The 19,631-nt window shown below is 31.8% G+C and overlaps 2 protein-coding genes across 2 annotated transcripts; one reads left to right on the top strand and one right to left on the bottom strand.

The window, feature by feature from the left end:
- The first annotated feature begins 1,868 nt into the window (after nucleotides 1-1,868).
- On the top strand, nucleotides 1,869-10,709 carry LOC105201032. Its single transcript, XM_011168869.3, has 4 exons — nucleotides 1,869-1,977; nucleotides 7,195-7,467; nucleotides 8,757-9,346; nucleotides 9,625-10,709. Exons 2-4 carry the CDS (start codon nucleotides 7,229-7,231, stop codon nucleotides 10,146-10,148), a joined length of 1,353 nt encoding a protein of 450 aa, XP_011167171.2. The 5' UTR covers nucleotides 1,869-1,977; nucleotides 7,195-7,228; the 3' UTR covers nucleotides 10,149-10,709.
- Nucleotides 1,979-16,938, bottom strand: LOC105201033. Its single transcript, XM_011168870.3, has 6 exons — nucleotides 16,454-16,938; nucleotides 11,726-11,837; nucleotides 6,415-6,623; nucleotides 6,196-6,297; nucleotides 4,965-5,146; nucleotides 1,979-3,550 (listed from the first exon to the last, which is right to left on the bottom strand). The coding sequence occupies exons 1-6, from the start codon at nucleotides 16,685-16,687 to the stop codon at nucleotides 3,394-3,396; spliced, it is 996 nt and encodes a 331-aa protein (XP_011167172.1). The 5' UTR covers nucleotides 16,688-16,938; the 3' UTR covers nucleotides 1,979-3,393.
- Between the last annotated feature and the right edge of the window lie 2,693 nt (nucleotides 16,939-19,631).

Genomic DNA, 19,631 nt, shown 5'->3' with positions numbered 1-19,631 from the left:
TTCTTGTATTAAAAATTTTTTATATGAAAAAGATCCAGATTATAGTTTATTATAATTCATATAATTTTCTTTAAAAGATTGCTGTTGAAATTTAATATTGCAAGGCGAGACATATCGGCAATTAAATGCACGTATGATATACTGCATCCAAAAATGTTGTCCGCGTTTTTTGGATTAGGGCACCATCTAACGAGCACGAGACAATCTACACCATTCTGATTAATATCTCAAGAATCCATTAGATGGCTCTCAGTGTCCTAAACGAATCTTTTATTTAATTCATAAAATTTTATTAAAAACTGATATATTTGCACAAAACAATCCCGATTTAATAATTATGACGAACAAACTTATGTGAATAATAAAATTTATGCTCTGCTTGCTTTTCTCACGCACGTTAAATTGCGCACAAAACGAAGATTGTATGTAAAAGAGATAAAAATTTATTGTTATCATTTTATTTCCGTAAAGCATCTGCGAGAACAAGCGGTATTGGAAAGGTAAAAAAGGAATGTGACCTCTTTTGAATAGAAAGAGTGAAAAAGATAGAGAGAGAAAAAGAGAGACGCGTTTGAACAAGGACATCACTGACTCGTCAAACGAGCAACTCTTTTTGTCTTTACTGAGTAACTGTATTCTCTCATAAATTATACTAAACAATTACATTTGTCATTGTTTAAAATTTATGTGTCATTACTTTATGATAACGTCAGAGTCCACGCTTGCGTAAGAGTGCAAGAGTGCACTTGTTTAGATGAGTGCAACATGGCGGTCGGCGACGATCGTTTTCCCGCCTTTTTCTAGCTGACACAGCGTGAGTGTCAACAACTCACTCATCGACTTTCATAAAATCATTGTGTATCAGTGAGCGTGGTAGCCGAGAGCAACACAAAGTTCTGAAATGGCACAATGGAACAGCAAGTAAAACGAATCAAGTACGTGAAGGAATCGGCTGTTAATGACATCGCATCTTCTATCGGCAAGTTGCTCAAATAAATTGCTCTCTCGTGCGATTTCTGTGACAATTTCATAGAAAGTAGTAACAAAATAAAGTAGTAATAAAGCTCGGTTTCACAGAAAACGTCTTATAGATAATTGGGTAATTATTCAGAATACGAATCTCACTCAAAGTATTGATAAAAATGTATACTTATTCGAGGCGTTTCAACACGAAACGACAAAATGTAGCAAAACAGGTGCGTTCTGCCTCACGAAACGAATTAAAATATTTAGAAATCAAATGTAAGTTTGTAATTTTGCAATGTGCTTGCGTGAAGATTCCGCTTATCGTCCTATCGATGGACTGCACCTGCAAGATAACCTAACTCAAACTCAATTTTAGTGTTTCTTGCAGCAGATGCATGCAAGTTTCTTGCAAGGATCTGCCTGCAAAATATTTCGAAAAATTTGAACAGAATAAGGAAACAAAGTATAATGATCGTGATGGTAGAATCTGTCAAGAATCTTGCATGTTATAGCAAGATTGCTGCAAGATTTACAGCAGCAATCTTGTTACATATTGCTAATAAAGAATTAAAATTGGGATTTTTCTCATCAATTACACACATTGCATTTAATTAATCTAATTCAGTTTCTTCAGAAAAATCAACTTTATAAATAATTTCTAATAATTTGCTTTACAAAATGGTGCTTTTATTTTTTACTGGATTCTATCGTTTTGTATTAAATGGGGTCGAATAAGTGTACTTTCATCAATATTTATGGTCCATATTCTAAATAATTACTGATATTTTTTTGTTTAGAACTTAAAGTCCTGTGGCATTTTTATATGTTGAAATATAATAATTTTTGTTTTAGATAATATAGCTACTTCTGTTACCTCTCTCAGCGAGAGTTACAATGACATCTTGAGAGTGAATGCAACTGTTGTCAGATATCTGCAGAACGTTGAGAAACGTGAAAAGGCTGAAACCGCAGAGAATATCGAGACGTCGATTAGAGAAAAACGATAATCAAGTACAATGATTGTATTTATTTATCGTAATTAATATTAAGAATTTTATGTTATACTATGACTTAGATGTAAATACTAATTAACGAATATATGTGATGTAATCGATAGTCCCGCACGTATGTCACGTTATAAAGTTATTACTATGTCATATGTGGGCAAATAATACACTGTTTGCATGTCGTTGTGACAATAAATATAAAGAGAAATAACTATGACATAAATAACATTGACAAGATCTTGTGGGGGCACATTTTCTTATTATATCACAATATCTCTTGACTTTTATTCAATGGTAAATGTACAGTAGTTTTGCATGGAAACACTGTGGAACTAGAGAAAATCTCGTGTCATTCTGCGATTTGGAGGTGGAACTGTAAATGTTTAAATTGTAATATTTTTCTTACCACCAAGCCGCAGAAATGATTGCTCATTGTAAACATGAGAGGCAAAACTCATAGAAGAAAAATTAAGATATTAAAATATTTTTTTTATCTCTGTTTTCTCTTTAAATATTTAAAACTGCGTTAGTTCTAAAGGGTATTTAGATTTAAAACACTAAACATTTAGAAGTGAAATCTTTAACACATTTAAATATTTTAGGATTTTGAATCTAAACATCATTTAAAACTAAAATATTTTTAAATATGTAAAAAACAAATAGGAATAAAACATTTTTATATTTTAAAATAATTAAACATTTCTTTTTTGAGTATAAGAAATAAAAGTTTCATAGAAATATTAAAAATTTTATATATTATATTTATTTTTGTAATGATGGATTGCTTGTCTCCATTGAGCTTTTAAAAATGTTTTAGAATTTGGATTTTAAATTTCAAATCTGAAACATCTTTAATAATTGAAAATATTTTACTGTTTTAAATCTAAACTGCTGTTAAAAAGAAAACATTTTTGTATATTTAAAAATGGAGAGAAGAAATAGGCATTTTAATATTACAAAGTTCTATGAGTTCTATGAATAGGTTGCAAAATTTGCAACATATTCTGTATCATGATAAAATTACAGTGACTTAATTGTAAAACAATTTAACTTTTTTAGTTTCCAAGCATGAAATCACTTCCACCAACTTTGATTAATTTCAATTAACTCAATAATGTTGCCAACTTGTATTCATCAAATAATAAGATTCTAAATTCTATTTTAATGTTAAAATACGTTCTCAGATCGATCAACATCATAGATTATAAAAAGAATGTAAAAGAATTTTCGTCTTATACTAACAATTTTGATTTTCCATACTGGCAACTCTGTCGATTGAGTTAATTATCGGTTAGTTAATCGAAAGTTAATTAGAGTTGTTTGAATGGTAGTGGATCTCGTCTAATAAAGAAATTAACAAAATAACTATAAATTCATTTTAGCAGTCTTGTAATCCGTCGCATGTCCGTCTGAATTGCTGTCACTTGTATTCGGGATCTTCTCTGTGTCTTCTTCTGGGATCCGATGGGTCCAAAGGAATTATCACGGGCCGCCTGTTTTCCGGCCGACGATTAGTGAAATTGTAATTCGTGGTTGCAAACCTGTTTACTGGTCTAGAGAACATTATCGGTCCACATCTGGAACACATTTGCGGTTACGTGCTAATAATTACGGGAACATGTACCGTGATATCGTGTCAAATTGCGTGAACTGAGTGTGTAGGACATCATTCATGAGTTCTTAATCTTAGGTTTTCATATAAAGTACTGCCAGTATAGATTGTTATTTTTGTAACAATTTATTTAAAGCGGTAATAGTTGTTAGTAGGATACAAACATTCCACCTCCAGAGTGTTACATTATAAATATTAGTTAAATATGTGTATATCACATGAAGTATACGTCGTTTTAGTTAAGAAGTATTACGCCTATTTTCAAAATAAAATGAAAAAAATATGAAAAAAGACAGATTGTTCTACATTGAATAATACAAAACATTTGATAATAATTTTCTACTTGGATTAAAATTATTTGAATAAATAGAAATGTACTCTATTAAGTATTAATTTTTAAAATCTGACTTTTTTTAAATATAAGTACTTTAAGTAGAGGAGACTTAAAAGTAACATTGGTAAGTTTTAACATTATATTAAAAAAATGAGCAAGATATCAAATTGCAAGATATAAAAAAAACGCTAGAAGTTTGTTATGGCGGTCATTATGAAGTTCTGTCTCTTACGCTTTTGTCTTGTGTATAACATTTTTTTATATAATTGTTACAACTTCTGTTGCTTTTAATCAGTTTTCCCTATTCGGGATAATATATAAAATTTCATTGAGATGTAGAGATCAGTTGTCTGTAAGTAAAATTTATTTATGGAACTACGCTCAGAATTGTAATAAAATTTAATATAAATTATCTGGAGTACTTAAAGAAAACTTATACAAAAACAGAGATTTTTGTCACAGTTTTTTTAAATTCTAATGTTATAACAACAAAAAAATAACAAAATTTATAAATTATAAAAATGTTACATAATAAAAATAGAATTGTATAAACACAAATTTTATACGTATATAGTTTATTAAAGTATAAATATTAATATTGTAAAAATAGGCGTAATATATTCTTAATGACTAGGCGGTGAGGTAAATTTTAACAAAAAGCAAGTTTCCATTTCATTGTTTGAACCATCCGAAATGTCGGCAAGTTATGCCGAATGACATTTGCATAAAGTGAGAAATCGGAAGTGCTTTCACTCACGTGCAAACATCATGTATGAAATAGCAGAAAAGTGCGCGAATGGAATGCACATGGGACGCATGTCGCATACATTGATTCCCGCGTAGGGTACAAGGAAAAGGAGGTAAAACTAGCAAAAATTCGTGCATAAACGAAGCAAACGGTCGAAGTAAGTTTCACTAAGGAGAATTTAGAAATAAATCGGTGCCTTCGTGTGTATAGCTCGCAAATCATGAAATAGAGTGAGGTGCAATAAGAAGGTAGGGCGCCTTATTCCTTTAACAGATATTCCGCTATGTTGGCTCACACCTGCACGTGTTGGGGTTGAAGTAGTATCCGGTGGTGCACGGCTCAATGTTCTCGCACGAGCAGGTGCAGAGCGTCGAATTCCAAATCTTCATGTCGTTGCTCTTACACTTTTCCTCCTCGTCGATGTTGTTACAGGCGCACTTGCAGTTGTGCGGCTCGTAGTGCTGCCTTTCGTTGCAGTGCTGAAGGCAAAAAGATTAAAACGACGCGGTGGTGAATCATCGACGAAAAAGAATGTCAACACTTCGCGTGCTCGCATACAAACACGCGAAACGTGCCTTAAATTTTGCTTGTCCCCCGCATTGACACACTTCGCGCACGTTGCAAGGAAGCGACAATTGTAGCAATCAGCGAAATTGGTATATTGAGAAACGGCCGTAACATAATTTGGATTAAATATTGTTCCGTGTACACTAAACGTCGCGCAAATGATCTTATTAACACGCCTTTTAGAACGACTTGGAGTAAACTCTAATTAACTTAATTAGTACTTAATTTACTAAATATTTAGTTCAATCTATCAAGTAATAAAGCCTTGGCCAAAAATAATTTGGTTACTTACATTTTTTAATTAATAACCAGTTAAGATAATTAGAGTATGATCGAAGTCGTTCTTATATAGGGACGCTCTGATTAACTTAATTGCCCAGGTAGCAAACGACATTTTTTTATAACATTTTCACGCTAAAATGATAACAATTTGTTATCTGAGCGACTAATCGGAATCGATCAAAGTAGAATTTTAGAATTCTTTTTATATCTTTCGAATCTCCTTGCATCTTCACGATGATATAATATCTTAAGTAACGTCAATCTCGCAATACGTCCGAAGGACATGACCGATGATAAAAACGGACACGTGGAAAGTGATTCACACATTGATACTTCTATTTCTATCTCCTTAAACCTCACAGAGTGAAAAATCATTCGAAAATTGCACTAACTCAATTGTAAAGTGACGTTTCACTCTATTAGATTTAAAGAGTAATATATATTTTCGTGCATTGTTGAGGTACTGAAAGGAAGCAGAGCTCGCGTTTCTTTCAGCCTACCGGCTGACGTAAATCGTTCTCGAGTGACGCGACACATATATGTGCGTGCATGCACAGGTCGCGTGAGAAACAATACTACGAGATGATACGCGCGAGGTGCGAAATTCGCGAACGGCGCGGCCCGGTAAGGCAGGAAGACATCGATTAACCAAGCCAATTATCGGTCGCCGTCAAATTACCTCCTCTCTGGCTTTGCAATCGCATTTGCACTTAGTGTGCTCCTCCAGCGGCACAATTCGCCGTCCTCGGTAGTTCAGATCGTTCACCGAAGTCACGATCACCTTAAAAAGACACGAGAAAGGACGATGTTCAACAATTATTGCTTTCTCTCGAGTTGGTTGCTCGTAATAATAGGCGCGTTTTCGTTCGTGCTCTTTATCTCAACGACGATCGATTACCTCGAAGTTCCGCATCTCTGTCGCTGTTGGCTGGCACGAGAGCAAAGGACTAACGCAACAGCCGCTGCATCTTTTGATCCGTGTGCAGAGTGGGAACACGAACGTCGAAGGATCGTCGTCCAGTTTTAAGGAGACGAGTTGCAGCTCGGGCATGCACTTGGCCGGCGTTGGCATCACCGCGTTTGATCGCTCCTCGCCTCCAAATCTATCTGGAAAGAATCCATGTTTGTATCTTGTATGTAATTGGAGAAACTTTCCTTTTTATATTGCCGATATAGTCCTCAGTTTACGTAATATAAAATGTGTTTCATAATACGTAGAAAACTCCAACTTGTTGAGCATATTAATTTCGAAGTAGATAATATTAAAAAAAAGTGTTTAATTTAAAAATATTAGAATGTTTTATTTTTGTCACCGTTTCTCAAATACGTAACAATGTTTTTATTTTAAAACTGTGTTTAGATTTAAAACGTTAAGCCGAAGCATTTTTAATGGTTTTAAACGTTTTAGTATTTTAAATCTAACACTGTTTAAAATTAAAATATTTTTAGCATTTAAAAAACGGAGACAAATAAAATATTTTAATAATTTAAAATGAAACACTTTCTAGGTGTATAGATTTTTTTAAATGGCTCGTAAATGTCTTGTATTATCGTGAGAACGTAATAATGTAACGATAAAGTAATATTTAATTTACCAGTTGCGATAAGCTGTAAAATGGTACTAGTTTATTGAAAAATAAGCGAATTTGTAATCACAAATATTAAAACTTTTTTCTAGATAGCAATTATTTTTCTTTTTTTGGAGCGCAAAAATGGTCAAGGAACGTGCCCAAGCAATTTCAATTGCAAATCGTTATTTTATGTTGGCCGATGAAATGGCTCCCAATTTTAAGGATCATCTTACAGAGCATGTTGTACTCAAATGGTTCGGGCAGGTGATTAAAGGAAAAGAAAACGTAGCTGCCTTTTTACTGTCCAATGAAATAAAAACTTTTCACACGTTTTCTGATATTATGCCAATTTCGGATATTTCTTACAAACAGTCAAATCGGTGAGAACATTAAAATTAATGAGTTAATTAAATTAAGTTACGTTAATTATGTACATTTACAATTGCATTTATTTACTTATATTATCTGAATATGATAAAACTGACATTTTTCTTGCAAAAATTACATCATACATGGAGAGAATTTTCTCATAAAATTTACCCTGAAAATTATCATGGTGGTTGTAGAAAAACTGTGCATTTCAAAGAATTTTAATTTCTCTGATATATGAATATCTACCACATACATTTTATATTTTGATACAGTAATATACTTTTGATTATTTTCACTAAAATGTTATTTAAATTTCAATGATTTTAAAATATATTAAACAGTTTATAATTCTTTATTGCTTTAAATAAAATCGTTCAGTGATAAACATTAAGTTTATTCCAAGATTTTTACGTACAAAAATCTTGTGAATGTTTTGAATTCATTAAGTTCTTTTGACTATGTTATTTTTTCAAAAAATAACATGGTCAAAAGAAAGGAGAAATTTTATACATAATTATAAGTCGCTATTTTTTGCAAGAAGTCCACTTGATAAGTGTTTAATGTATTCAAATAAAATCAAACCAAGTGGATCTCTTTATTATTGATTTAAGAAAAGATGAAAACGGGGAGGGGGGATAGACTTGAAGTTAAAATATATAAACCATTAAAAATAATGTTGTACAAAAATAAAAAATCATAAATAAATATGTATAGGATAACTTACATTCATTTATTTGGTCGGCCAAATAAAAAAGTGATAGGTTGTATAAAAGTTTCATATCTATAAATATATAATATATAATTGATTTATATATAAAAGAAATGGCACAACACCTAAAGCATTATGATGCTGAAATCCCAGATTTGAATCTGACTAGAGCGTTTTTCGATAGACGATATACAATACACCACATTTTTAATATTGGGAACACACAATACAATATTCGTATATACATATACACTATCACAATAAAATCTTTATAAAAATTTGGTCTTTAAAACAATTTACAATGCTGCTTGGTAAATTTTATTAAGCAATTTACAAAATGTCTTTTCGTATATTTAAAAAACTCCTATCTTATTCGTAATACTCGTATTTGATAGAATGCCAAATTATTCCAAACTTATTACCGCACGTGAAATTTGTAGCAAATTTTACGTTCAAATATAACAAAAAATTCTCTCCGTGTACATGTTGTTATTACTGACACGAATTGTATTAAGTAATAAATTCATTTGAGAAAGTGTAACACTTATTAGATAAAGATTGTTTCACGCACACGTATTTTTCGCGTAGGAAGATAAAACGGTCCTTGGATCAAAACGCTAAGTGCGAAACCTACACAAGCAATTATTTACGCGAAGCACCGGCTATTTCTTCACACGAGATTGAAATGTCAATGACCTGTGAAAACGTAAAAGATTATGATAAAAAGAGTAATGCGAACGACAGAGCTGTCATACATAACGCAGCTAGTAACGAATATGAATCACAAAAATATCTAGACAAACATCTAGACGACAATCTAGAACAATATCTAGAAGACAAACTAAGAATATTCGCAGATCGCGACGACGTGAATGTCATTACAGACGTAAATAAAAATGAACTTAGTGCGAATGCAATCGCCGGGATGGATGGCAAGAGTTATAGTCTTAACAAGAACGATCTCTGTAATCTTTTCGAGCCCGAGATTATGTCTCAGCCCATCGTCGGGAAGATACAGAACATTAATAGGATAAAATTGAAAGAGGAAATGGCACCAACCATCAGAGCCATCAACAGAGAGTGCGGTCAAGGAGATGGACCTGTTACTGAAGCTAACGCGACTAAGTACCTGGAAGCGAACGGAGAAATAAAATTTGTACAAATGGCTGCACAAGCAGGTAGTATTTGTAATAAATTTAAAGATAATTATTAGATGAATAATATTTGATTACTGATCAGACATACGTCTCTATAGATTTTATAGACTAGAAATTAAACTTTCTAGTCTAAGGAGAGATAAATTACATTTAAATTATTATAGAAATGTTTTTTATATGACAGTTTGTTAACAATAAATGTTGGGCATATTAAAGCAAATAAATATCAATAAAACATAATTGATTACATAATAAAACATAATTAATTATATTAGAAAATTTTATGAATTAAATTTTAGATTCCTTGTTTTTATATCATTGGTCAAAACTAGGGAAGAAAAAGTATTGGACACGACAATGCAAGCTGCAGATCGCATATTCATTAATCGACAATTGTTCGCCGACAGTTACTAGAAAATGTTACAGTGCACAAGAAAATGCTTGTGAACAAGCTGAAGCTCGCATGTCGGACCTATCAGCTAAGGTACGCCACGATGCGAATGAAATACAAAAAAGTAAAGTGCCAAGTTTGGAAGAGGCAATCCAAGCTAGTAATATATCAATACAGGACGTAAATAATTTCGGTGGTTACTTGAAACCCTTAAACTTTTTAGAGGATCGTGAAAATTTTTTAAAAACTTTTGAAGCCACAATAAAGGATTGCGATATAAATTTGCGCATTTATTGCAACAACAATAAATTGATTTGCGATTTTTTAAATAGAAAACCACTTGAGGTTACATATCAAATTCACGAGATCGTTTATAAGAGAGTCGAAGCAAATACACATAGCACAAAAATAAACAGTGCAGGTACAAAATAAAACTATCGCACATGTTTGCGGTTAAAAGGCAGTTGCATATGTTTGGTCTTAGTTAGATAATATTGTCAGGTGAACCAATTGGATACGCCTGGGTGAATTGTCATTCGTAACAGGTAAAGTCTGTTTCCTGTGTTAACCTAAAAGCTATTTAAATTCTTACAAGGTTAACACTTTGTACACACGATTCAAAAATTTTGTTTTGCAAATTTCTTTGAAATTAAGAAACCTGTAATTAATAACAACATTTATATACAATTTTATTTTTTAAATAATTTTACAAATACTAAAGATGTTAAAGATGTATGTAAGTCATTGAAACATTTTTTTATTTGTAAAATAATTTACTTGTAAAAATAATGAAATCCTAATTTATCGTAATTGTCATGATCCAATGCGTGTAGAAAAAGTTCCGAAAAACAACGTGTGTACACAGTGTTAAAAAGACATTTTAAGCTTGTAAATTTGTAACAATTTTTTTGAAATTACATAATAATTAATTAGTATGCACTGCTGCGAAAGTACCAAAATGCATATGATTCACATTATGAGATGATCTCGGTCTACACTGATAACTACGCGTTTGTGTAAACAATGGAACAATCGTGAGGCGTACCGTACCTCAATTTATGTTTCTGCTTAGATTATATATGTAGATCTTATCGCGATGCCTTTATTTGCATTTTCATACAAACTATTGATTTTCTTACGATAGTACGAAATGTATGTGATTGTAGTTGCATTTAATAATACAACTACAATCATATGCATTATAATTACATACAGCTATCCTATTAATGTATTTATGCAATATTCGAATATCAATATATTTTTTAATGTTTTTTATTGATGCAGTTTTTGTGATTTTTGATGATTAGGTTTATAATAAGTTTTTTGATTGTAGCTGTATTTAACAATCTGTACACACGAATCGACAATTTTGTCCTGAAAATTTCTTTCCTTTGAAAAATTAAGAGTTATCTAGTTATAACATTTATTACAATTTTTTAAATAACCAAATATAAATGCTTTATACAGATATTAAAGTATATGCGAGACACAAATTAAAGATTTTTGTATTTGTAACGGTAATGAAAATTAATTCAGAAGTGTCATTATCTATTATGTATAGAGGTGCCGAAAAACAACGTGTATACAGAATGCTAACAATATGTAATGAAACAATGTGTTATGGAACATTAGAATATAATAAATAATATTAAAATTAAAAATAGCAAATATTTATTAATGTTAATAGATTTCTATGATTGGCGAATTTTCTGGTGTTTGATAATTAATTGTGACAATAATCAAGTTTTTTTTACTGTAGCTATATAATACAACATTAGAATATGATTAATGATATATTTTTAAATGTTTAGTGAAGTCTTTTTTGGTTTCAATAATTAATTATGATAATTTTAATAATTTTTCAACAAAGTAGAATTTGCAACGAGCAATCTTGATTTGCTCCTTTTTCTAGAGCAAAGTTTTCCTTAAGGTTATTATTTGCCAATGCATTATTGACGCATTTGCACTGAGCACATAATAAAGATAAAGCAGTAGAGAATTATACTTACTGGCAAACGTACTGACACCCTTTTTTTCGTTCTCTGGAACACCATGAAGAAGCTCCATAAATTGCTCCACCGTATCTATTGAATTTAGTCTATTCGCTAAATCGAGCGGTATCTAAAAAATAAATTATTATTTTAAATATACTTGTACAAGTGTGTACGTGACATATTTCATGCACATGTATTTGCTATCCATATATCTCTTTATTAGAAAATAATCTAATCGAAATTCGATAACACGGAATGTATCATAAATACGATTGCGACTAATATACGTGACTCAACACGAAAACCGAGATTGTGATCGAAGCTGTGGAAAAGGGGTTTCAATATACTTTGTTGGCATGCGGTTGATGAGTTTCCTATATTCTGCTTCACACAGAAAAATATTTAAGCAATATAAAAAAGGATATACAAGGAAAAATAAATTTGATTAATTTACTTACTATTTTTAATTTTTCTGATAAAATTTTATAATATTTCATGAAAGAGTACAAAATTTCTTTTAGCACATGATAATGAATGTTTCTAAAATTTTTGTGATGAGCATATTTTAAGACTATTTTAACTAGCATATTTTAACCATTAACAAATTTTCAAAAATATCAATAAGATATTATCCTTTGCTAAAGAAAAGAAACATTATTTAAAAATAGAAAAGTAAATTAAGCAATCTTTTTTCTTAGAAGTAGAATTGATATTTTTTTGTGCGTATGCTGTTCTGAAAAATTTAATGATTAAGATTTTTAGCGAGATTAAAAACGATCGATTACGTTTATAAAATTGTGGAAACAATAATTTCCAATTGATTTTAATAATTTGCGGTTAGCAATTCTCCTGCATTAGCTATATTGGAAAACTTAATGTGCGTAAGCATGTAATGTTGAATTAAAAATAGGATTATTTCTTAAGAAACTCATTTTGATTCGAACATGCACCGAGATGAGAGAGAAGCAGAAAAGCAGTAAATCTTAATGGATCATACGAATACCAGAATAATCACAGTTATTTCTTTCCTATATACAATCTCATAAATATTGACTAAAAGAATAAATATAAAATTAAATTTCTCGGGATATTCCCGCGGATCGTGAGTCATCCCGTTCGATCACGGATACTCGTGATATGAGTGACTAAGAAGCCAATCATCTTGATGAAACGAATATCGGTCAATGATCCACGTTGCACAAAAATCTTAAAAAGAAAATTTCAGGAGAAAAATAGATTTGATTTTTTTGATTAAGCTTTTTTTTACATTAACCGCATTTAAACTGAATTGATCAAGTTTGAACCCATAACTTTTGTACACCAATGCCGATTTTTGGCATTGCTGTAAAACACTGCCGACATTTTTGTACACTGCCGACAATGCTTATTGTTAGTCAATGCCTACAATGCCGTCAATCCTATATTAAAATTAAGGCAATGCCATGCAATTATGAACACTACCGCGTGCCCATTATCATACGCCAATGCCTGCACAAGAATTCTAAAGCTTTCCCGAAGTATTCAAAAATTTTTGTGCTCAACCCCATGATCGACTCTGAAGTGAGCTCACCACTCCCCAACCACTGACGACAATGCCGTCAATATTATAGGTCACTGCTTACTTTTTTCGGCAGTCCACTGCACAAAAATTTTAAAAAGAAAATTTTAGGAGAAAAATAGATTTGATTTTTTTGATTAAGCTTTTTTTTTACATTAACCGCATTTAAACTGAATTGATCAAGTTTGAACGTAGCTTTCTGTTTCCACGTAAGAATCATTAATAAATTTTTCGGAGAACAGCACACACACACACAGAAAAATAGCAATTCTATCGCTAATGATTTATTATTATCTCTTGCATGTTTCATGTAAAATTTATTAGTTTACGTATAGTTAATACTAGAATAAAGAGTTCTTTACTTTTAATTGTTTTTATCGCTTAAGAATTCACATAGCGTTTTTGAAGGAGAAATCGATTTCAGGTTGATAAATATCTGTAGATAAAAGTTGTATGTACCGGGGCATAGTTGTTTTATTAGTCATTGATAATCACTGTTTTGAATGGACGTAAAATCGCCTTTAGCATCGGTGTCATGACAGATTCAAACAGGTTTTTAAAGTGATTATATCGCTACTATATTATACAACTATCAAAAAAGGAGAAAATGACTTATAAAAATTTACCGATTGGTTGAAGATTTTATCATTAGCGTCTATCATATTAATCTGTTGCTAACAGTAAATATTTCACGCATTAAATCATATATTAATATGATAAAATTTAATTCGTGCAAAAGAATAATCTTCGTCGAAATTCAAATTCACGAACAAAAAATTGATTCGAAATTAGTTCAATATATGTTCCGGAATTGTAATGCGAATCTCGTGGAATGCATCCGCGCTTTCTTGTCCGTGGAGAAAGAGTACTCCTCGCGCAATAAGTGTATGCCTCCAGAAGTAATGTCATCACTTTCCCATGCAGCACAGGACATTCTCACAATGTTGCAGTAACTGTGCAATGTTGCTGCATATTGCTGAAATGTTATATTGTATTCCGTGCTGTACATGGGTTGATTTCGACACGGGCTATTTTTTCAGATGATACGAGCACAAACGCAGCTTCGTGGAATTTGAGAAACAGGTTGGGCGCATTCCACGATTTGCATAATCGAAAGATATTTTGCGTCAGACACCGTATTTCCTAGAAATGACAATCGCCTCGGCGCCAGAAATCGCAGTACTCTGAACCCGTTCTGATCTCGGCTTTCAAGCATGTTTCACGTAGATATCCAAATCCTCGTGCGCTTGTAGAACTCTCTCTCTATCTCTCTCTCTCTCTCGCGCGAGAAACGAACGACTTCTGCAATAACGATCGCGAACAGTCTTTCCTTAACGAAAGGAAACTCTCGATACACGGCGGAATAGCCCTGGTTCCCGACCTTGCCGGAAAGCAAGGCTGTACCCTCGGTTTGACGTTTAAGCGCCGTTATGTTTTATTAATCGCAGCCTCGTATTTGCTACTGACTCAGAGCCGTAGAGACAATATTGTAATTATCGTGTGAAACCTAATAGCTACTATTGATATAACGATTTCTCCTAAGCCGGCAGCTGGTTTACTCATTGTTAGTTTTCTACGTTTGCACGTGGATTTATTATTTTGCACTATATTTTTACATCTAGAGGGAAAGGAGGGGGAAAAGAGAGGAAGGAAGAGAGAGGAAAAGATTTCTCGAACCGGATTGTCATCCTAGTATTTTTTGTTGCTATTTAATAACGTGCACATTGAAAAAAAAAGTAGCTGATCAGTAGGAGTCTAATCGATCGCATATTTGCACAATTGCAAGATGACGTACGATCGGTTTTACATCGTGACGGGAATCACAAGTTGTGTCGCGCGTTGTAATTACATTTCATCCTCGACATTGGCAAATTCAGCCTTCGACGTCATTTCGGTCTCTCCGCGGAAAGTAAGTCTTAGAAATGGAGGTGTTGCAACGCGTATTAAATCAGTATTTTCAACCGTCATATTATACAGCCGTCCTTCTTACAACTAATTAAAAATGAAATAAAAGGAGGAGAGCTTCTAACATTACTCATATAGCATCGAGTGTTGCGAAAGATTTTCAGAAATATTTCAATATTTTACAATATTTCAGAATTATTGCACAATTCTAGAAGGATTCTGCAAAATTTCATGTGAATTATTGCAACATAAGTGTTTGTATAATTTATTACATGCAATAAATTTGAAAATCTACCCAGGGGCATAAAAAAAATCATCATGATGTCAAAGTGGCTTCACAAATTGATTATTAAAAGTCCCTCTCTTTGATAATGATTATTTTTATGTCATTTTGACGATTTGTTCTACTTGAGTACACCTTGTGATACACCAGAGCAAATGACAATGATTTGTATAATTAAATTATAGTACGGCAATATAACTACTAATGAATTATGTAGTGTGATAGTACGTTAAATAACAAACAGCATTTGCCTCAATGCTTTGACTTTACGTTTTTTTTTTATAGAAAAGTTTATTTTGATATTTTTAAAAAAGAAACTTTATGATTGTTATCTACATGTGAATACTTATTCATATACTTCAAATTTTTATTTTATTTAGTAAAATACAAGTACAACAATGTTACGCAAATAAAACATTTCAAACATATTTATTATATTAATCAGATTGCAAAAACGTACAGTAAAAATGTTAAATATATTTTATATATAATTTCTTAGTGTTTGCAGTTTTTTCTGGATATAATGTCATTTTTTTGCAATAAATAGATTTTTAAGTTTAAGAAAATTAAAGTACTTTAGAAATGATATTTAAATTTATTATGATTTGGAAGATTACGGTTAGTAATATTTCAAAAAAGTTTTAAACATTTTATTAACTTTTTAGTAATATTTCGAATAGGTCACGGATTTTTTCAACTATTCCAGAGCTGTTTCAGAAACATTGCAGACATATTTCGCAACTTTTGTTAAATGTTTCATTTTCAAGTTAAATATCTCTAAAAAAAATTCGATCTGCTGCTGTATGGATAGATCGTCCAGAACATTAAAGATTGGATAATGAAATTCGATAATAAAATATATTCACTATATTAAGTGATAATAATCATCAGCGTGTGACTTTCCGGTCTTTCGACGCGCACGGAGATCGTAAAATAATAAATTTATAATTCGAGCAACAACTTAATTCAGAGGTGGGGTCAATCTGTACCAATTTACCGGCGTATCGCTGTTGCCCGTGGAACCCCCCGCGGGCTTATTAGTAGATTCAAGGGCCCTGTCCCTCGATCTCTGGCCGACCGGTCCGGGAAAGACAATGTGATCGGAATCTTCGTACTGCGCGCCAACTTGTCCCAAGACGAATCCGCCGCAGAGGAACGCGAAAAGGAGCATCCTCGCGGCGAGATGCGGCGGCGACTGGCTGTCAAACAACGCACCGAGCCGCAGTTGCATTTTTATGATAATCACTCCCGATCTCTTCGCTCCTCACCACCAGCACAAGTGACTCGCGTCAACGAGTTACGTCGCCTTTAATTATTATTAACGATCACTCTCGGCAGTTATCGCCGCCGACCGGCCGTCCGATTCTTTCGCGGTCTGCTCGAGGTTGGCTCTTTACTTCGACACGCGACGATGCACACCTGAGCGTATCCGAGCGCTCGCACCGCGATCGACTGATGAGGCGAACACGTCCCGCACTTACTTCTTGCCTCCAGCATAGGCGAGCGAGCGAACGCGCGCGCTCACTCGCGCCGCGTGTCGCATGAATCGTCGGTCGTAAGTGGCGGAGATAAGCGGTATAACTTTTATCGTGGCATCGATTGGTTCGAGTGCTTTTACGTGAAATGAAAGTGTAAGGAAAAGAAAGCACATCGCACTGTTCCACGAATTGTGCTTACAACGTGAAAAACATAAGTGATAGATTGCCTAAAAAAGTTCATTGCTTACGTTCGATAAAGACATATATTAATAAAACACCTAGATAAAAAAATTCAAACATTTATAAATAAATGTATCTTTCCGATTTTCATTTCTATGTTTTATGTTTTAATGATTGTAATTTTTCTCGTATGTGGTATAAATAATCCGCGTAATATTATTTTTATATTAAATAATATTCCCAAAATATTAATAAAAAGTGATTATATGTTCATTCTTGGTAATATTATATAAATATTACGTCAAGAAATAAATAATATTATTTTAATATTTTAAATTATCGGAAATATTATAACTTTTAAATATAATAATTATTAAGTCTATAAATATTTTATGCATTATCGTTCACATTAATTTTTTACTATAATAATATTTGTAAAACGTTTTTATAATATTCCACGGATATTAAAGTAATATATCACGAGTATTATATAAAAACGGATATATAGTATTAGTACAATATTTTTAAAATTTTAAAATAATATTAAAAATATTGAATAATATTCTAGAAATATTATGTGCTTATGAGAGATTTAAATTTTATTATATCTGAGAGTTTTTAAATGTGTAAATCTTTATCACATTATCTTAAAATCTTAAAAAAGAAATAAATTCTGTTCTTGAATTTGATCGTAAATTGAAGTGAGCACTCGACGCTAAATATTGACTGTTGATTAGGAAATCGTACCTTCCGGTGTCAATCTTATCAAAGTGAAAGAACGAATATAAGTAGTTTTATTTGTACTGGTAACATTTTAATAAACGCAAGTATTGAGAAAGATTTGTTATTCGCAAGAGAGCACAGCTGTAATGTACCATTACGTCAACTACAATTTAGAATAATTTAGATGTAAGTAAGCAAGTGCCTTTCAATCGCGAGCATCTCGGTGAACAGTGTGGGCGTTTATTCATTTGCATATGAAATCAACTTATTCTGAGATTATTTTTTATAGCGCTATATCTCAAGGTAACGATCGAAGGAAAATGTTAATTATCTAATGATGCAAAAAAAACAGATCTATTATGTAAAGTATAAGTAGGGTGGAAGCATATTAAATTATTTATGAAAGTAAACACGCATTAAGAATATCGGGAAAAAAATCAAAGATTTAACTAATATCGGTGAATGTTTAATTAATCGAATTATCAGCATTGCAGAGCCATCTGTACGATGATTAAAGACTTCGGGTGCACTGACAAAGTAATCCGTGTTTGTTTGAAAGCCGGTTTCATCGTTTAAATTTTGATTAGTTTGATTAAATTTAAAAATATAGACAATTGCAAAACTTAAAATTGTATTATTCTTTTATCCATTTTCTGCAAATTATAATTTATTTAGAAAATGTAAAATATATAGATGTAAAATACTTTTAATTAATTTTTTAATTTAAGTAATTAATTCGAAATAAACACAATCGAATATTCCTTTTTGGTTTTGATTAAAATTAAAAAGTATTGTTTTGGTTGAAACTCTAATGTTCATTATTAGTATTTTTACTACATTATCATCGATCGAGTTTAAGAAACTTTTGTATTCAATACTGAAACGGTATTTTACCGATGTCACGAGATAACTACAGAAGGTAAACCGGGAGAAAATTTAGAAATAAATATGAAAATATAATTAATAATAGTTATATACAACTACTTATATTATGTTAAGCAATTGAAAATTTTAGACCGCTACAAAATAATAATTAATATTTTAAAGTGTAAAAGTGCAAGTTTTTAAAAATGAGAGAATATTAATTAAACTGTAATGTTAAAAATTAAGGTAATATTTTTTATTATTAATAGAATGAATAAATATTTGTAGATGTATTATTGTATAATAAAACAAATTCAAAGTTTTATTACCGATTGAAGATAATTACAGAACAAATAATTAGTTATAATTGTTAAAATATTATAGCGATTTCGGCTTGGGCACATCGGTGTGCCACCTTATCGGTGGCATACAAACTGGCACCGACTATTTTTTTAGGTCCACTTTATGCACACCTAATATGCATTTGTGAGGTGTATCGAGCCCAGACAAACACGCGGCACCACTGAGAGACTGCATTATTTGACTAGCCAAACACATAAGCTGCACCAACACCTGAAATGTGCAACCGGTGTGCCCCAGCCGAAATCGCTGTTAGTTACTAGTTCAACATTCGAGATATTTTACACTATTATAATGGAGCATTTATATTTTTAATTTAATTTTTTATTTATTTATGTAAATCTCTAACAAATACAGTTTATAAAGTCTGTTTCCTATATTTTGGGAACGGTTCAAAATTTATAAACAAATCACGAAATATGTGTTTGATTATTTCTACAAGGAGCTACTCTTTTAAAGAGGTTGAAGGACTAAAGTAATCATTTCCAAAATATAGGTGTTAGGAACAGACTTTATAGACACCTTGTATATTTAAATATAGGGAAAGAAAAAGATTTTGATGGAAACAAA

Source organism: Solenopsis invicta, chromosome 3 (assembly GCF_016802725.1).
Source record: "Solenopsis invicta isolate M01_SB chromosome 3, UNIL_Sinv_3.0, whole genome shotgun sequence".
In the NCBI taxonomy this organism is placed as follows: Eukaryota; Metazoa; Arthropoda; class Insecta; order Hymenoptera; family Formicidae; genus Solenopsis; species Solenopsis invicta.
Note: the sequence above shows the minus strand (reverse complement) of the source record. Positions and strands in the feature narration are given on the sequence as shown.